Genomic DNA, 19,154 nt, shown 5'->3' on the forward strand with positions numbered 1-19,154 from the left:
AATAAAAAAAATAAAAAAAGATATTTTATCTGTCTGTTAAATTTTAGAAGAAATTAGAATCGACGAAACTATTTTAATGCCACAAGTATTGCAATGAACATGTTTCTTTAAACCTACTAGTTTAGGGGCGAATCGTCTACCCCTATGGATTTACTTTTTCGCATGAAAAACGCTGAAAAAACACGTTTAATATATATAATACATAAAAACAACAGTTTAATTATTTAATGCTAATAAATGAATAGATAAGAATCACCGAAATTGCAAACTATTTTTGGAGCCGAAAACAAATTTTAAATTCGCATTAAATCTAATTTATAGACTGCCCTTAATAGTTCCCGTTGGCCGGCGGCGATAATCGAAAAATAATAAATAATACAACGCCCGGCTTGGCGTCCTAGGTGAGCGGTGTGATGCTGCATGACGCTGCATGTGCGGAATTATGGATAAAGAACATTTTTTTTTGCTACAACATATCCCACTTCTGGGCAAAAACCTCATTCTCCTATATGCGAGTAAAAAAAGTAACTTTGTATTAAATAAATAAATATATTAGGACAAATCACACAGATTGAGCGAGCTTCGAAGTAAGTTCGAGACTTGTGTTATGATACTAACTCAACGATACTATATTTTATAACAATTACTTATATAGATAAACATCCAAGACCCGGGCCAATCAGAAAGAGATTATTTTCCATCATGACCCGACCGGGGATTGAACCCAGGATCTCTCGGTTCAGAGACAAGCACTTTACCAATGCGCCACCATTGTCGTCAAATATATTGCATTGAAATATTTGTAAAAAAGTTGATTTGGTTGACAGATCGTAGTTTGTAGCTTATGAGAAATAACTATAAATATAATGATTGACGAGAAAAAGTGCCTGTGAAGGTCTAATTTCTGAATAAATGATTTGAATTTGAATTTGAATTTGATCAAATTACCTGCCTATGTTATGAAAAAGCGTAACCTACATCCATCCATCCTGCTTAAAAGGTCTTACAAAATGTATTGCTGTGAAATTTTAATCATCCAATAAACATTTGTATTTATCTTATTAATGTGCGTATCGTACGTGCGCCCTACAATAGGACCACTCAGTATTCTTTATTGAATTTTTTATAAGACGACTGAGAAATAAAATGCTTTGACGGCAGATTTGTAATGGCATTTCTAAAGAAGATTAATGTCACGCCTGGTATGAAATCATAACCGAATCTTCAAAATTTCCAAGATTATTGGAGACAGCTACCGTTACAATCACAAATGAAACATGAAGCACAATCAGGTTAAACAAAAACAGATCACATCTAAATACGTGTCAAATAAAATTGCAGATCGCGCGCTGCCGTGCCGTATTTGTCGCTTATCTAGGATAACTTGTAATGATTGTTTAATCTGAAAATTGCTTTTCGGCTCCGCAGCCCGGGTTTAGAAACACTGGACATGGGTTAAATTTTGAAGTTTATGGTATCGTAATCGTTTCAGTTGCTTATCAGTTATAGTTGGTGGGTAGTTTAGGATTACATGATAATTATTATAGACTAGCTGCGCCCCGGGGCTTCGCTCACGTGAGAATTTCGGGATATTTCAAGTTTCACAACAATCCGTCCAGTAGATTTCACGTGAAAGAGTTGAATAAAAAAAATTAAATGAAATAAAGAACATTAATATTTCACTCGATTTACAAGGATGCCTTTTGATATAGTTCTAATTTTACTATACAATCATGTGATTTTGGTAATGACTATCCTTGATCGGAGACAAGTTCCTGGAATAAGTAACAAACATATATACACACATACAACCTTACAAACTTTCGCATTTATAATATTAGAAGGATGCTTAGGGCATGTCTCTTTCTGATAAAATATTGTTTTTTTTATTTATTTATTTATTTATTTATCATAGAATCAACAGCACTTGAACAAAATTACATTTTATCTTACAGTGTTAATCTTAATGCCAATCACAGATTCTTGTTTTGTAAATTAAAAAGTTATAAACAGCTTAGAACAGAAAGGAAAGAAAACAATAGACAAACATGCATGTTGCCTAGTTAGTGTGGGACCAATTGTATAAGCAATGTAGCGAAGTTTTGTTTATTTAATAAATATCATTTCATTTTATTTCAAACAGGGACGCATCACGTTATGTGTGTAATGGGTATAGGCTATCACATTATATGTGTGTAATGGGTATACCAATCAATTAGACCAATGAAATTATCTGTTACGTGGGATGGAAGAAATAAGTTTTTTAAATGCCGCTTTGGAATGAAAGAAAATATCAACAGATGATGATATATTATTATAATTATCTACAGTGCGTAAAATAGTTAAATAACTTGCGTAATTACAGTGGCAGATAGGAACATAGAAATTATTGGTTTTTCTTGTGCGTTTTACGTGTGTTCTAAATTGTAAGAATAATTTCTATCTCACAAAATAAGCTAAATGCTTGATGTCTGAAGTCATTTGTAAATTAGCACTATCCAGCACATGTGAAATACAATTGTTACAATGTCTGTTCGTTATGTTACATATAGGCTATCAGATACTTTGAATCAGCAACCGCAGTCCTTATCCCACTATATATGGAGTCGGCACAGCACGGCATAAAAAAGCCCTAAGTACCATCTCGGAATGAAGTAACAAATGAACGCGCGGGCAACACCGCGAGGTGTAACTGGTGTTTATATATATATATATATATATATATATATATTAGGCCAAATTACACAGATTGAGCTAGCCCCAAAGTAAGTTCTAGACTTGTGTTATGGTATACTAACTCAACGATACTATATTTTATAACATATGCTTATATAGATAAACATCCAAGACCCGGGCCAATCAGAAAAAGATCATTTTCCATCATGACACGACCGGGGATCGAACACGGGACCTCTCAGAGGCAAACACTTTACCACTGCCCCACCAAAGTCGTCAAAACAAAAACAAAAATCACAAACATCGCACAACATACGACACGAGTAATACCCAACAAGATTATATACATACTTAATGTCGCTTGTGTGTTACAGATGGAAACACAGACATTGCATGAATACTAATACAAAGACGCCTCGTGTCTGCCTCCCGATTTACTTGCAAAACAACATCGTTTTAGGACTGCATAGTCTTAAACATGAGTTAATTCTTTCTACAGGGCTGTGACGCCGCGAATCTCGGGATTCGAACTGAAAGTCTATTTAACGAAATCAATTTCCAGAATCTCTCGGCGTATTGTCGAAGAAACGTTTGACTGATGGGTTATTTTACCTATGGGCCACATCACCAATATATAAATCAACGGGTTTTATTTTTATACATATAGCAAAAATACAAAAATAATATAAAGAAAAAATAGTCACATATTTAATAACAAACAAATAAAGTATTACACACACAAAAAGGTCAATGAACGCATCTTCTCGACGCAATATGGTCAGGAAGCAAAATTTGCCAGATTCGGCTTTGACATTTTACAAGCGGCCCTGTCTGATGTTAACATTTCATGGGAATGCTCTTATTGCCTTATTTTCCATTGCAGTTAAATAAAAGCACTCATACAAACTCCGTAATGTTCATGCATTAAAGTCGGCATCAGACAGAGTTTGGCGATAGCGTGGAGCCTACATAAGATGTAAAGTGTCGCGGTGAAAATGTTGAGATATTTCTCAAGCTCATTTTAACCCCCGATGCAAAAAGAGGGGGTTCTTTGATATGTTTTCATCAAAATCGGTTCAGCTGTTCAAAATGATGATGATCAAGCTATGTGTCCTTTAGTCGCCTCATATGATATCCACGAAAGAATATGGAGTGGTTCTATTTTCTTTTCGAGTGTTATATTGCTAACACTGGTGTCCGATTTTTATTAAAATCATCTAAAAGAAAAGCATCATCAAGCAAATAAGAACATTGTTCATATCTGTGGAGTTGCCTCCATTTACATCCATCCTCAGGCATCGATTTTACCTCCTTATACGTCATAACTCCTGGCTTCCCTTTGAACTGGTCCATGAGCGCCCTGCGTGACTTTTCTCTAAATCTCCAAGCTTGGACTTATCCTTCCATCGAGCATTTCATAGAGTTGTCGTGTCGTATAAGCCGCCCAAAGACCGCGTCTTGTCTCTATTGCATTCAATTCAGCAATGATCGCTTCTCTTTGATCAATTCTAGTATTTGCTCGTTAGTCTATTTATCCATTCTCTCCGTATCGCCTAAATGCATGTGACATGACTTTTACGACTACCTATCCATATCAATTGAAGGCAAAATCCTTGGCAAAAGACCTCCTGGCCGTCCTCGACGAAAGTGGTTTTATGACATAAAGGATTGGATCGGACTTAGATACAACCAACTGAAAATAGCGGCCCAAAGACGCGAGGGTTTCCGTATGCTGACCTCCAAACTTCAATTCGAAGATGGCACCCCATGATGATAGTGGTCCATATCTCGCAAGTAGTCGCATACACGCTAGGGAACTTAAACTGTCAACCAGTGTGCAGGTTTCCTCGCGATGTTTTCTTTCACAGGAAGCAAGTTAATCCTATTTTAGAGTGAACGAGTGGGCATCTCGTTTCTCATTTATTTTTTGTGTAATTAATTGTGTTTCACATCTATATATATTTTGTCAGCACTCTGATCACAATCATAACCTGTTTTGATACACTTTTTGACTATGTAAGTACTTTGAGTAAGCCCTTCTGGTATGATAGGGACCAACACTGTTCAAATGAGTTAATGATAATGAGTTTATTTCGGCATTTCTTCTCAGCAGTAGTCGTTCCGAAATGACAGTTGTTTGTAGCTTGTAAGAAATTACTATTTAATATAAAAATTTACGTGAAAAAATGCCTGTGAAGGTCTAATTTCTGAATAAATGATTTGAATTTGAATTTTGTATTTGAATTTGAGTGGAACCACTATTAGTTTTATTGAATTTTGAATTGAAAACATTGTTCCTTTTCTTAGTTAGTCTAATTTAAACATAGCCTATTTTAGCGACAATAAATGAAGCCCTTGTTGTAAATCTATCTAAGGATACGCCTTCATATAATATCATAATATTTCTCAGAAATAGACATCAAAAAGTTAATAATTTCAAGGAAGCCAAATTAGGGTATAGTCCACTGGGTTTAACGCCACATAACCCTAAAGAAGTCTTATTTATAAACGGACAAAGGTTAAATTATTTTTATCACATGGATGCCGGAGGGTCTAAGATTTGTCATAATCAAATATGGAGATGTGGCCCGTGATACAGAGTAGACGATAGCAGAGACTAGCCTCGAACACATTCGACAAAAATTAAATAAACCACATAATATTATTTAAGAAACGAATGAGAGAGAAAGACTTTTGAAAAAAATAAGTAATAAGAATCAGGTATCGAGCGACTTCATTCAATTTATATTATACACTAGCTAATGCCCGCGACTTCGTTCGCGTGGCCGATCAACTTTTGTTAAGAAGTCAAAATTATTAGAGAAATTTAACTGTATAGACAAAGCGTAACGATACCTATACAGAAGATGCTCATCAGTCTTAAAAATGTTTGTTAACGTATATTTGTATATTTCCTATAGTTTAGCTGGACCATTACGACTCTTCTTCAGGTGTTTCAGATTTTCGACTTTTATACTTCAACGGGGAATGCTTATCAGACTGGACAACTTTTGTTAAGACATCATTTCTTTATGAGTCTGTATCAGGTGTTCCATATCTTCGATTTTTAAGTCTACAGAAAATGCTCATCTGGCTGACCAACTTTTGTTAAGGCGCTTTTGTCATATCTGTTATAGTGTAGCTGGTCTGTTGGAGTTCATCATCAGGTGTTCCATATCTTCGATTTTTAAATTTGTTGTTCTAATAATTTATTTAGTCTCAGCTTTCCCACGCCATTTTCAGTGATTCAACAGTTTCCACGAAGATTTTTAAACACCTTGAACTCTGTAGTGATACTTACTCTCATCTAAAGTAAAAAGCACACTCACACTTAACTAAAACGGTATGGAAATGCTGTGTAATATCCTACTGACCCCCCGTTTTTATGTCCCCGGTCGAGGATCTAATGCGAGGAAATTACTAGAAGCGACCGCGACATTTGGCAAAGAATATTGCAATATTTCGTAAGGAACGGCCGTTTTTGAACGGACAGATAATTTAGTAGACAGATGTGATACAGCAATTGTAAACCATAATACTATTTTAAAATCCGCATCTAAATCTATTGCGTAGTTTCAAAGATCTAAGCATACATAGGGACAGACAGGGGGAAGCGACTTTGTTTTATATTATGTAATGATGTAGTTCGGTTACAGACACAATGTCTTAATTTACGGCCGGACAGAGCCGAAAGCTGCGAATCTCGATGGCCATATTTAGCTATTTCTTACATAATTACAAACAAGTATTTATATAACACGCGGCACGTCCCGGCTTCGCTCGGGTAAAAGCTAAATAAGTATCATCCTAATATTATAAATGTGAATGTTACTTTGTTTGTTACCCCTTCACGCTTTAACTATTCAACCAAAATCTTCTTGCACATGTGTAGTTTAAAGTACGGAGAGGGTCATAACATTCAACCCGGAAAAATGAATGATCCCGTGGGAAATTCACGCGTGCGAAACCGTGAGCAAAATCGAGTACATTTTTGATACTGACAGAACGAGACAAAACATATTTTTTCACAAATGTTTTAACTTTTTTATGAATAAGAAAGTAAATTGATATGCAAGACGAAACAAACGAAGACTTGGCGGAAACTCAACCGTGCACCAAATATTCACCTTGGCTTCTCAGGAAACACATTGCCATTATATTTTTCCGGATCCTCAATTCTGGAGTTACGGAGGTGCGGTAAAACAAACATACACATGGGTGAACGGTTACAAAGGGGATGGTTTTTGGAGATACTGTACCTTTTTGAATAATGAACCAATACATTCCATTCATATCTCCCGCAATTTCGCGTTTTCACTTTGGAACTTGAATGTGTGCATCACATCCAAAATTCCAACCAAAATCCAAATTTTCAAGTCACTAACTTCAACGGTGTAGAACTTTCATATAAAAATCTTCTCTTATTGCTCACCTACACCCCCCAGGGAACCTACACGCCAAATTCCAGCTTCCTACGCCCACTAGTTTAGGTTGTACGTTGTCTGTCAGTCACTCACTCAGTAACGGAAGAGTTTTATATATGTATTGATTGATCTTAATAATTTTTGAACATCTGATTACAGAAACACTTGTATGCGTAACTTAAAATCGACGACAAAGCACCCATACCTGTGAAAAGTAACATTCGACACTTGACGAGATAATTTATTTACTAGAATTATTACCGTATAATTATCTACAATGTTTTAATTAACGGTTGCCAAGTCAAGGCACAATCAGCTTTTGCATTGTCATTCACAGAGCCTCATTGTTATTACGTAATTTGATGTCTATTTGCGCTTAATGATTTATTCTATCCTATCCTAAACCATAAGGATTACGACTATATTAATAATTAAGGCGCTTTATAAATAATAATAGTTAAATAATAGATATAAGGACAAATTAATAAATATAAGGACAATCACACAGATTGAGCTAGGCCCAAAGTAAATTCGAGACTTGTGTTATGGGATACTAACTCAACGATAACATATTTTATAACAAATACATATAGAACATCCAAGACACGGGCCAAACTGGCTCGGGTCTTGAACTTACTTTGGGGCTAGCTCAATCTGTATGATTTGTCCTAATATATTTATTTAATGTATTTATTTATTTCACGGGAGGAGACACTCGGAGGAAATTCGCACTTCAAGGTATTTTGATAAACGACCGCCAACTCAAGTTAATCAACTGCTTTGTCATCTTCAGTGTCCATTGTTCCGGATCTTGTGATTCGTGATTGTTCTCTGTTTATCCTGAGAGGTTGGGAACGACGCACACAGAACTCAAAGTGGTTTGTAGCTTTTAGATAAATTACTACATAATATAAAATCTGACGTGAAAAAGCAGCAGAAATTTTCTGATTATATGCTTTGGTAACTACATATTATATTATATAAGTATTAACAGGAAATAGCACGATCCTTTTTTTATGTTGTTGACGTTTAACGACCTTGCAGTCGCTTTGGTCGCAGTCAGACTGGAGTATTTGGTGAATTTAAGAGCATTTCGACCGCTATGGCCGCGCTTCATTGTTATTTTTTCTAATTTTAACAAAGACAAGAGTCAGTTTTACTATCTTACTTTAAAATCATTAATCTGTACTGTGGTCAATGTCAATTCTATTAATGATTGATTTTGGAAATGATTAAAAGAAAATTAACGGATAATAATGACGGCGAGGCAGCAGCGGTCGAAACGCTCGGAGATCCACCCATTTGCGGTGTGAAGTTGCGGTGGTGGATGCAGGTTCTCAACAATCACACTAACCGGACTAGTTTTTAGTATGGGTGGATCTCAGAGGGTGGATTTCACGAGCGTTTTGATCTCCGCCGCGGGCTGTCATTAGTGTCTATTAAATTGTACCATACACAGTAATAAATTTAATTGTACTATTTTTTAAATAAGCAACGTACAAAAAAAAATATTCTTTATTAGAAAAAAATGTGCGACACTAATGAAACGCTACACGCCGCGTTCAAACGGTCGTGAAATTCACCCCAGAGCGTTTCGACCGCTGCAGCCGCGCTTTCATTAATTTAACTATCGGACTTTAAAATTAATTATACTTAATATTTTATTATATTATTAAGTCAGTAAAATTCATGTCATTTCTATAATGTGGTAATGTCAATTTTATGAATGACTGATTTTGGAAATGATTCCTTCCTCAAGAAAGTTGACAGATCGTAATGACAGCGCGGCCGCAGCGTTCGAAACACTGTGAGAAACACCCTTTTGTAAAGGCACATTAGGGTCAGTGCACACTACACACACAGTATCCGACTTTTTATCCAAAAATGTTTGAGACGGTTGAATTTTTGCAATCACTTGATTCCATGCAGATGATAAAAATGGTACGCGCTAAGTCCCATTAATTTAATATTGTAGTTATGTGTCCAAAGCGCGAAAGTTTAAGAAACACTACATGTTTTTACTTTAAAAAAATAGTTTTTTGTCATGTATAGAGTTGGAACGCGCGTGTTGACGTGCATTAAAATGTCACACAAGTTTGCTGTGCATGTGGACACGAGTTTGATATGCACGGGCCTTTAGGCGAAATTATAATAAAAAATCTGTCAGACAAATAAACGAATTCAGAAACTATACTGTCAATTAGTATTCTCCTCACAATTCATCTGTTCATGGTCAGATATTAACTTGGCAAGATGTTGAAGAAGAAAAAACGCTATATGAATAAAAGAAAAGTTGTACCTACTTTCCTTTCCTCAAATTCTAATTGAAAATAAAATACAAAATTGTAACATTCTAACACAACTTTAAACATTTTTAGTGAATATGTATAAGACGTTTTTTAATCTCAATGTGCGGTTAGCTTAAAAACAACATCTCAAAATTGAACAGAACCACTTCATCTAAACATAATGAAACGAGAACTATAGCACTACTAGCGTATGCCCTCAACTCCTCCCGTTTCTTTCCTTGTTAATAGGGTATATTACGCAAAGCTCAGCGCAGATGGCGCTACTGGTACAACTAAGGTACACAATGCAGCCAAAAAGCGCCAATTTTCAATATTGTTGCAGATTTACAACCAAAAATACCTTCTAACTTCTCCTACGCAATCGTGATACGAGTTTAAAGGAAAAAGAAAGGATTTAGTGGATTATCCTGAAAATAATAACACTATTTTAGGTTACGTTCTGCGTTATTTGGTCAACTGTAGTCGTAAACTGATATAAACTTGATTTTCACTGAAGATCTTACCTGTATGAAGTCCATATTTTAATAAAGCCACGAATACACTACGGAACATTTGACGCGCAATATATCGCTCTTTCCTTTTCATTACAATTTGCATGAGTGAGATCAACTATGTGCTATTTCACTCGAGTCAATGGTAATGCATGAGATAGATAAAATGTTGCGCGTCAAATGTTCCCTAGTGTATTCGTAGCTTAAGTCTTCACGTGTGAAGTGTTCCGAGCTTCTTTTCGACCGTTTACTGGCTCGAAAATTTTATAGCCTGAGGCGTATCCCATGTCGAGGAGATAAGGAAATAGGGCGATGAAAAAAAATTAATGACATTGCGGAGTAAATTGTATTAAATTAAATTATAAGTGGATAAATAGCGAGAAAATTAGTATTATTAGTAATAGAAATGTAATATTTACAGGATTTATTTATTATATTTTATTTATTTATTTATTTATATGCCCTAATATATTAGGTTATTTTATTCAACTGTCTATCACGATCAGTTGATAGATTCACAGATGCCGTGTTTGTGTTGCCGCTTTAACAACATCCTTTCTTCGAGATTATACAAATTCAAATTCAAATACAAATCATTTATTCAGAAATTAGACCTTCACAGGCACTTTTTCTCGTCAATTTTTATATTTATAGTTATTTCTCACAAGCTACAAACTACTGGCATTTCGGAACGACCACTGCTGAGAAGAAATGTCGAAAGAAACTCATTTGAACGGTGTTGGTCCCTATAATACTATTATTATAAAGAGGTTTGTAAGCGTTTGTGAGTTTGTATGTTTGAGGTGGGTAATCTCTGAAACTACCGAACCGATTTCAAAATTTCTTTCATTATTAGAAAGGTACATTATCCAAGATTGCTATAGGCTATATTTTATCTCAAAATCCCCACGGGAGCGCAGCCCCGGGCAACATCTAGTTATTTATAGAGTCAGGATAAAGTGTAGCATTTGCTCGCAGTGAATTCCCTGCGGCGGGAAGCCTGTGTCCTTCTCCACACTTCAAACTACATTATATGCAAATTTTTAAGAAGATTGTTTGAGTAGATAGAGTGTTAAGAGGTAACAAATAAATAAACATACAAAATTACTTTCGCATTTGTATTATTAGTTATTAAGGATATACTGTCAGTTTATTAGCAAGCGGTAACACAGGCTGTCTAATACTTAATAGTAGGTTGAAAATCCTAGTGCTTACTACACAACGAATTTGAGTCCGGAAATCTCACAAAGTAACCGTATTTCGGTGCACAGACCGGAAAGTTATGCTCATGCTACTAGGTAATTACTAAGCTCTAAATTTTGAATTTAACACAAAGAGGGTACGGGTCAGCGTTTAACGTTAAAAATAACTGTAACAGTTTAAATCTATATACCTACTTCAAGAGGATTTTATATATAGAATTGTATAGAAGCTTTTTAAACACAATTCAAATCAAATAATTTATTCAGAAATTAAACCTACACAGACATTTTTATTCATCAAACTTTATACTAGTTACTATTTTCTCAAAAAGCTACAAACTACTAGCATTTCGGAACTGCCGAAAGAAACTCATAAAACAGTGTTTGTTACTATATTACCAAAAGAGCTTACCATTATTGTATTTTTTTTCTAATAGTACAACAAGGTACAAAAATAATAAGGTATTTTGTTGTTACACAGGCTGCACTAAAATATTTTGTTTTGTTAACTTTTACAAACAAACAATATTTTTACACGTTAATTTTTGATGATAATAAATTTAATTCAAGTATATTGACATTATCAAGTATTAAACAATTTGATAAATATAATAAAGAATATTTTTGTTTCTTTGCCTAATAATGAAAATTTCAAATTTTCTGAGATACAATATAGCATATCTTTTTCATCCGCACAAAATAAATTATTACTATACAAATACTTGGGAAAAAAAATAGTTAAACAACCAAAAAAAAATCTTAGCATTAACGACTTCCCCCGTAATTTTTACGAGAAGTTTTAAGCATTCTACCTATAACTTATAAATTTAACTATAGCCCAACAAAATATCCACATATTCCGACCACTTTTCACTCAAACTATCTTGAAAATAGTGAACGAGATGTTTATTAAAAGCGATTCAATTATAATATTGTTTGCATATTATGCTTTGTTTATTATTTCATATCAAAACAATTACATCACACAAACAAACAAACAAACAAACGATCCATTGATTTAAACATCTGCGTGTCAATTACCTGATTACTATTGTGCTATCTCTGAATGTGAGTTCATTCCAAAAATATCAAAAATAAATTACGCAAGGTAAGGGCATAAAGTGTTTCACGCTTACATCAAAATGAACAGACTTGACAACTAGTATCGTTAATACGTACAGTGGAAAATTGTGAAAAATTATTTAAATAGGAATACGGGAACGTGTATCGTACGGTTTAATAACAAGAAAATAATTATTTTATTGTATATCTCGCCCCGCAAATTCATAATTACTTAGGTAGTTCATTTTTGTTTTCCTTTGTGGTGAAATTTTGATTAATCAAAACAGATTTTACGATAGAAAAATGTCTGTAATGTTTGTAAATTCTAGTTCACACTTTATACAGAGACTTTACAACACCCCTCCTATTCCTATGGTGGTGAAAAATTTCCTGGAAAGGATTGAAACGGAATTCCGTGGGATTTTTGGATATTTTTTCGACGTGACCAAAAGTGTTTTTTGGCGGTAGCGATTTCCGATAAGGTATGAATTATGTTTTCAACAAAATAGGAATTCAAAAAATATATTTCTATTCTATAACATTTAAATTAAATACTTTGCAAATACAAATTTTAAATAACTATATCAATAACAATTTCTGAATTTTGAATTTTAAATAACTTCTTTTTTAAACTGTTGATATTCAATCTTTATTTCAAAAATTTAAATCACTATACCTTTTCTAATTAGTTGTATTCCTAATTGGAGGGATTATAAATTAATAGTTCTATATCGTTTGGACCCATTTTAGAGAGTACCTGAAGTTAGATGGTATAACCTTTTGAATCCAAATCAAAGGAATTCTAAAATCAATTATTTCTTACAGAAGTAAATTAGTTATTTTTTAATAAATTACTAATACTATTTTTACTTATTAAAAAAAACAGAAATGAATATAAAAAAAAAGAAAAAGTTCCTTTTTTATTTTCAAAAATTGTTTATTTTTATTTTATTTTTTTTTTAATTTAGGAAACTAGGTACCCTGTGCTTTTGCCACTAAATAACAATACAATGCACTTAATTGAAGACTTCTACACAACTCCAGCAATACCTAGCATATTGACAAAAATATACGACGTTCTTCAATTGCAACTGCGTGGGATTTTCGGGATATTTTTCGAGACAAAAGAAGCGGAGCATAAACCACATTGATTAATTGTGAGCAACCACATAGAAAACGGTATAGCGTAGTCGAATGAAATAGAAAATCTCCACACAACTTCATAGTGTAGCACGTTGTAAAACTAGGCATAATTTGAGACAAAATATTAGCGCTACGTCCCGTTTCTTCTCGTGCATTTCTAATACGAGTATCTCTTTCTTATAAGAGCGAAACAAAACATAATTATGACGATATTTTATTTTCGCTCTTTACCGTTGTGAAATCGGACTGAACAACATTTTCTTTTAAATAAAAACACACAAGAGGAAAATTTGGAAAAAATCTGAAAAATGGTTAATCGACTTTGCATACTTTGGTGGTATTCGAATTAATTGTGTGATTTTTTAAAAAAAAAAATATTTTGCCGCGAAGCCATAGACAGCTTTGACAATTTAAATCATCATTAGCCTACCCTTATCCCACTTTATGTGTGGTCGGTACAGCATGTCAGTCTCCTCCACTCTTCTCCCTGTCTGGTGTTTAACGATCTGTTACTTCCTTTTTTAGCCATATCCTGCGTGACGCACTCAATCCACCTCGTCTTCGGCCTGCCCTTCTTCTTTTCCCATTCAATTTCACATCCATAACCTTTCTTACAATATTATTTTCCTCCCTTCTCATAACATAACGTGACCATCGACCCTCCATCGAAGCCTATTATTTTCCTATGTTCCTATGATCGGTGCTACCTTGATACTTCCTCTCACATATTCGTACTTTATCTTTTCCATCCTTGTCACTCCACACATCCATCGAAGCATCCTCATCTCCGCAACATGCAATCGCCTTTCAGCCGTCACCTTGGTGGCCCAACAGTCCGAACCATACAAAACAACAGGTCTGATCACGATCTTGTAGATCTTACCAGTCAGCCATCAGCTTTGACAATTTAAATATACCTAGGAAAATATACATTTTCTTATTGCTTTCCAGATATTAACAAAAAAAAAAAACATGCGCATTCTCATGTTAATTGCGATGATAACGAAAGTGACAAGCAAAACAATAATATGTGACGGAATCATCTTCAACGACGTATATTACAAGCAAGAGGTACTCTTCACAGACATCGGCAAACCTATCAACCTTTTCATACATAAATTCTCAGGTGTCATATTCTTTTCACATACAATAACTAATGGAACTTCCATCGACTTTGCGATAAGAAGTTGTCACATAGACAGTAGAGTGTGCAATGAAGTTAAAGGGCTACCAAGTGGGTATGCAATTGGATATGATGCTCAATTCGACGAAATTTTTATGGGCGGCTCGGACGGCATATATCAATACAACTTTATAACGAAAACCGCTACTCCCTTCGGAGCAGAAGATAAAAACATTTGGGCGTTGTACGTTAATAAAAATTTCTATTACATTCAATATCCATCTCAAAAGCTCTATGTCCTCCAAGAAGATGGTTTTTTCAAAGTCGCCGAAGCAACCAAAATTGAAGTCGAACAATTCTTCATATCCAGAGACAAGAGCGTCTACTATTCAAATAAAACAGCGTTATACAAAGTTGAACTTAGAAGCAGAAAAATTATAGTATTAAATGATGATATTGTTGTGAGACAAATAGCTGAGGACAAGTATGGCGATGTCTACTTCTGTGCAAGTAATGGAATTTATGTTGAAGATAAGCCTTACAGAAGAATCAAATGTTTAGCTAAGATCGATGACTTGTACGGACTGACTTTTGATGAGTTAGATCGTGTAATTTATTCAGATGCCACAAGTATATACAGATTAGATAAGAGTAACTATAGTAAGTTATGTTATGAAGCAATACGTGGAAAGATAGTTCAACCCCAGGAACCTGTTACAACAGTACCTCTAAGAGGAAACGATCTAAATGTCAGACCAAGAGACAGTATTGATAGCGCGTGTAAGTTGGCGGTGTTAGATGTTGTCTATTTATATGCGAAGCTGCAAAATCCATCCATATAAAGTTAACACCAAAGTAATATTCAAGAACTGATATTTCAACATACAAATTGATACCTATATATAGTTAATATGCATTAGTTGAGACACATACAAAAAAAGAATAGAAAATGTTAGAGTTATAAAGCTATAAATAATTGAAAAGAAAAACATTATTCCCGTGACTCATGACAGATTGGTGATAGAAATTGTTCAGTGGTGGAATAGGGTAGTTGCCAAGATCAGAGAATTGAAAATAATATGTATAATCTAGATAAAATAGATATATTTAGGATCATTATGATAATTCATGACGATGACTGTAATAAATCAGCTGGATCTAAATATGAAGATTCAAAGTTAGTTGGAAAGTCCATTTTCTAAAAGTGTGAATTTATAAAAATAATTTAAACATTATAAAAAACAAAGATTTTGTAACAACTTTTGAGAAATCATCACCATGTATGTGTAATGTTGCTGTCGAACAAATATCTTTCTTCGCGAACATTTTAGCACGTTGTGACGTCACTTGTTCGTGTCATTTAGTACGAACGTTTGGACGAGTCGAAAAATGTGTGATTTTATTTTTGTCATCTCAGAAAGTATTGTCATTATCGCAGTATTGTTTTCAATGATATAAGAGCCTTCGAATAGTTATCAAAACAAAAATTTGGCAACTAGCCAATAGGCTAGTTGCTCATGGAGCTAAAACTGATTTTCAATCGTCACACATTTATACGTCATTAGTAATTAGGTTACATTGAGCCACAATAGTTATGCGTGAAATGGGTGATTTTTTTTTGTAAATATGTTATAATCATCTAGAAGCAATATATCAAGTAAACTGGAGCAAAATCAATAAAAATGTTTAAACTGCACCTTCATTCTACAGTTTTAAGAACAGATGAGATAATAATCTCTTATCTTCAAGACACACACTTAATAACACAGCATTTAAGTGTTATAAAATACAATTCATAAATATAAACTATCTTGATATATCTTAGCTTTACTATCTTTGACAATTAATACTATCTTGATCCAAATAACAGGATATGTGTTGAAATATCACGCTTTGAAAATTATTTTAGTTTAATTTTATGGGAAATCTATGCTCCACTGGCCGCTAAACGTTTTTTACTGATCTGGTGTCATATTTTATTCAAGACGTATTAATTGTACTAACATTGCCCGACATATTTAATACTATCACAATGTGTTTATAAAATAAACTTTTGTTTACAAAACTTACAAAATTATGTTTAACAAATCTCGAATGTTTGACTAACAATTTCATGTTCATCTCATTTCTTAATCTGATTTCGGTAGTTAAACATGTGTGTTAAAGCTTGTTCGAATTGTATCCCAGTAGTTTTATATTAAAATTGGTTGTGTCGAAAAAAATGTAAGTATTTGTGATGTTGTTCTTTGAATCGGTTTTATAAGTGTGTGTTTATCTTAGATTACAGAATTAAACAGGGTACATTTTACATTTTATTTTTACATTGCACTAATTTTATGAGCAGATAATGAGTCGATATCCAAAGAAATTGATGTCAAAAAATACCAAACATTATTTGCACTTCCATATAATTTGGCGGTCAACAGAATCGGCTGATCGGACTCAGTATCGAAAGGGGAAATTATTCAATACTAGCTGCGCCCCGGGACTTCGTTCCCGTGGGAATTTCGGGATAAAAAGTACCCTATGTGTTATTCCAGGTTATGTTCTACCCGTGTACCTAATTTCATAACAATCTGTCCGGTAGATTTTGCGTGACGAGTAACAAACATACACACACATATACACACATACATCCTCACAAAAATCATGTTCGCGTGGGAAATTTACGCAGGCGAATACGCGGGCAAAACCTATAGTGTAATATAATATGGTTGTTTTTTTTTTCAGTAATCGCCAAAATCAGAAACAATGCTTATAGGCGTATTAATAACCGCCGCTCTAATCTCGACCGTGAGCGAATCGCACAATTTGTACACTAATTCATGTGACAGCGTGAAAATACGAGGGACTTGGTACATAAAGGTGGTCATATGGAAGGATGTGATACGTCCAATGAATCTAAACGTCCACAAATCGTCTAACACTTTGTTCTTCTCGTATTCTGTCAGTGACACGATCGTTGACGTCGATTCACAAATAGCTTACATACATCTTAACAGGGACGAATTCGGCGCAGTGTCCGGTGTGATCGGAGGCTGTGCGATAGCCATAGATCAGTACGATGACATAATTTATCTAGGAGGAAGCCACGGTATATACACATACAATATGTATACAAAACTAACAGATCCTTACAAGGGAGATAATATAAATATTTGGTCATTGTTTTACAATCGAAATTTATTTTGCATAACATTCCCTAAACAAAAGTTGTACGTAGAGATCGATGGCAATTTTGCACCGGTCAGAGAATTCGAGAGATGTGAAGTCGACCAATTTTTTGCTAACAATAAATATATGTTTTTTGCAAATAAAACTGGTTTGTTTAGTTACAATGTCAATAGATCGCGAGCTGAAATTATTCAAAACGTTATTTCGGTCAGGCAAATAACTGAAGATAATAATGAAAACATATATGTGTGTTCCAATTTAGGCACTTTCCTTTTGAAGGATGGAAAATTAATCAAATTTATAAACCTAAAAAGTATATATGGCATTGCTTTTGATAATGATGATAATATTATATATTCTAGTGATAGGGAGATTGTGAAATTAGTTCGTAGTGAAAAAGGGTGTTTAGATAATACTTAATTTGTTAATAAAGGTTTTTTAATCAAACGCTGTTTTATTTGTTAAAATATTTTGGCTTTGATGTGAGAGTATTTCCATATTGTACAGTCAACCGCACATCAAGTTACCCTGCACGGAGCTCTACGGTATGGTATTAGCGGCGAATTTACAATGAATTTGGAATTGTGGATGTGCCGTCAACTGTACAGACCATAAAATGGACGAGGAGCTACCAGCAAAATTTTCTAAAAGTACTTTTTTTACTTGAACCCTGGGCTTTGACGAGTTACAGCCGCGAATGAAACCGTCAACACGAGAGGATGCAAGAGAGGTTGGAATCGAAGCAAAACCATACCAAATAACCAATACCGTCCGTTTAATTGCAACAATGAATAAAATTACCATTAAATGCCGCGGACGTCCGCCATGCGCTGATAAACTGGGGAAATTGGTGGCGTAGCATAAATTATTCTTGCCCGGGCCTGAATAGTAATTTGCCACTCCCTTACCATCATAATTTTACGGCTCTTTTGTGATGCGTCGCTGCAAGAGACAAATGACATTACTAGTTTTGAATTTCTAATTTCTTCTCAAAAAAAAAGTCCGGAACAAGACCAACTAACAGATGGATTTATTGGAAATAAATTGGGAAATCCTGGATGTAAAGTAAACCCATCTATAGGGACAGGGATCACGGACGGGTAGGATTCTAAATAGTATGGGTCAGGACAAAGTTACTTATATTTTGGCGAGAGAGACGTTTATTTATTAAATGTTATTGCACTTAACAACTTATTTGATGATATAGCATAATAAGGTACAACTTAATGCTAAGCATTGTCTGTCAATTTGCTTTTCTAACACTTGAAGAAGGTGTTATAATATCCAAGATAGATATAATTATTATAGATACGAAATTTAATTATTTTGTAGTTACGATAAATAGTACAATATCTACACGACAATGATTGTATGCAAATAGGTAAGAACTAACCTCAAAACATTTCTAAAGAGAAAAAATGTCTGACTGTCCGTGTCTGAATGGAAATATTGTTTTGTAATATTCAATAGCGATTTTCTTTGATAAGTTGCCAGCAACGATCCGCGTGCTACCTGAATGGTGAGAAAAGTGAAAAAGAAATACAATAAAT

General features: G+C 34.2%; 3 protein-coding genes across 8 annotated transcripts in view; 2 read left to right on the forward strand and 1 right to left on the reverse strand.

Moving 5' to 3' along the window:
* The window catches only part of LOC128680515 (coiled-coil domain-containing protein 63-like), a 410,628-nt gene that overhangs the window by 368,708 nt on the left and 22,766 nt on the right, over positions 1–19,154 (reverse strand). The window lies entirely within an intron of this gene.
* The window catches only part of Octalpha2R (alpha2-adrenergic-like octopamine receptor), a 398,792-nt gene that overhangs the window by 336,918 nt on the left and 42,720 nt on the right, over positions 1–19,154 (forward strand). The window lies entirely within an intron of this gene.
* On the forward strand, positions 12,146–18,051 carry LOC128680518 (ommochrome-binding protein-like). 5 transcript variants are annotated; one of them, XM_053763728.2, is made up of 5 exons: positions 12,146–12,210; positions 12,510–12,646; positions 13,133–13,321; positions 14,259–15,210; positions 17,161–17,386. In XM_053763728.2, the coding sequence occupies exons 4-5, from the start codon at positions 14,280–14,282 to the stop codon at positions 17,250–17,252; spliced, it is 1,023 nt and encodes a 340-aa protein (XP_053619703.1). In that variant the 5' UTR covers positions 12,146–12,210; positions 12,510–12,646; positions 13,133–13,321; positions 14,259–14,279; the 3' UTR covers positions 17,253–17,386. The 5 variants fall into 5 exon arrangements, with proteins under 5 accessions (XP_053619703.1, XP_053619704.1, XP_053619702.1 ...); XM_053763729.2 differs by having other exon boundaries at positions 12,147–12,210; positions 12,494–12,646; XM_053763727.2 differs by lacking the exon at positions 12,146–12,210 and adding an exon at positions 12,217–12,400 and having other exon boundaries at positions 12,494–12,646.

The sequence above is a fragment of the Plodia interpunctella genome, chromosome 24 (assembly GCF_027563975.2).
Source record: "Plodia interpunctella isolate USDA-ARS_2022_Savannah chromosome 24, ilPloInte3.2, whole genome shotgun sequence".
Taxonomy (NCBI): domain Eukaryota; kingdom Metazoa; phylum Arthropoda; class Insecta; order Lepidoptera; family Pyralidae; genus Plodia; species Plodia interpunctella.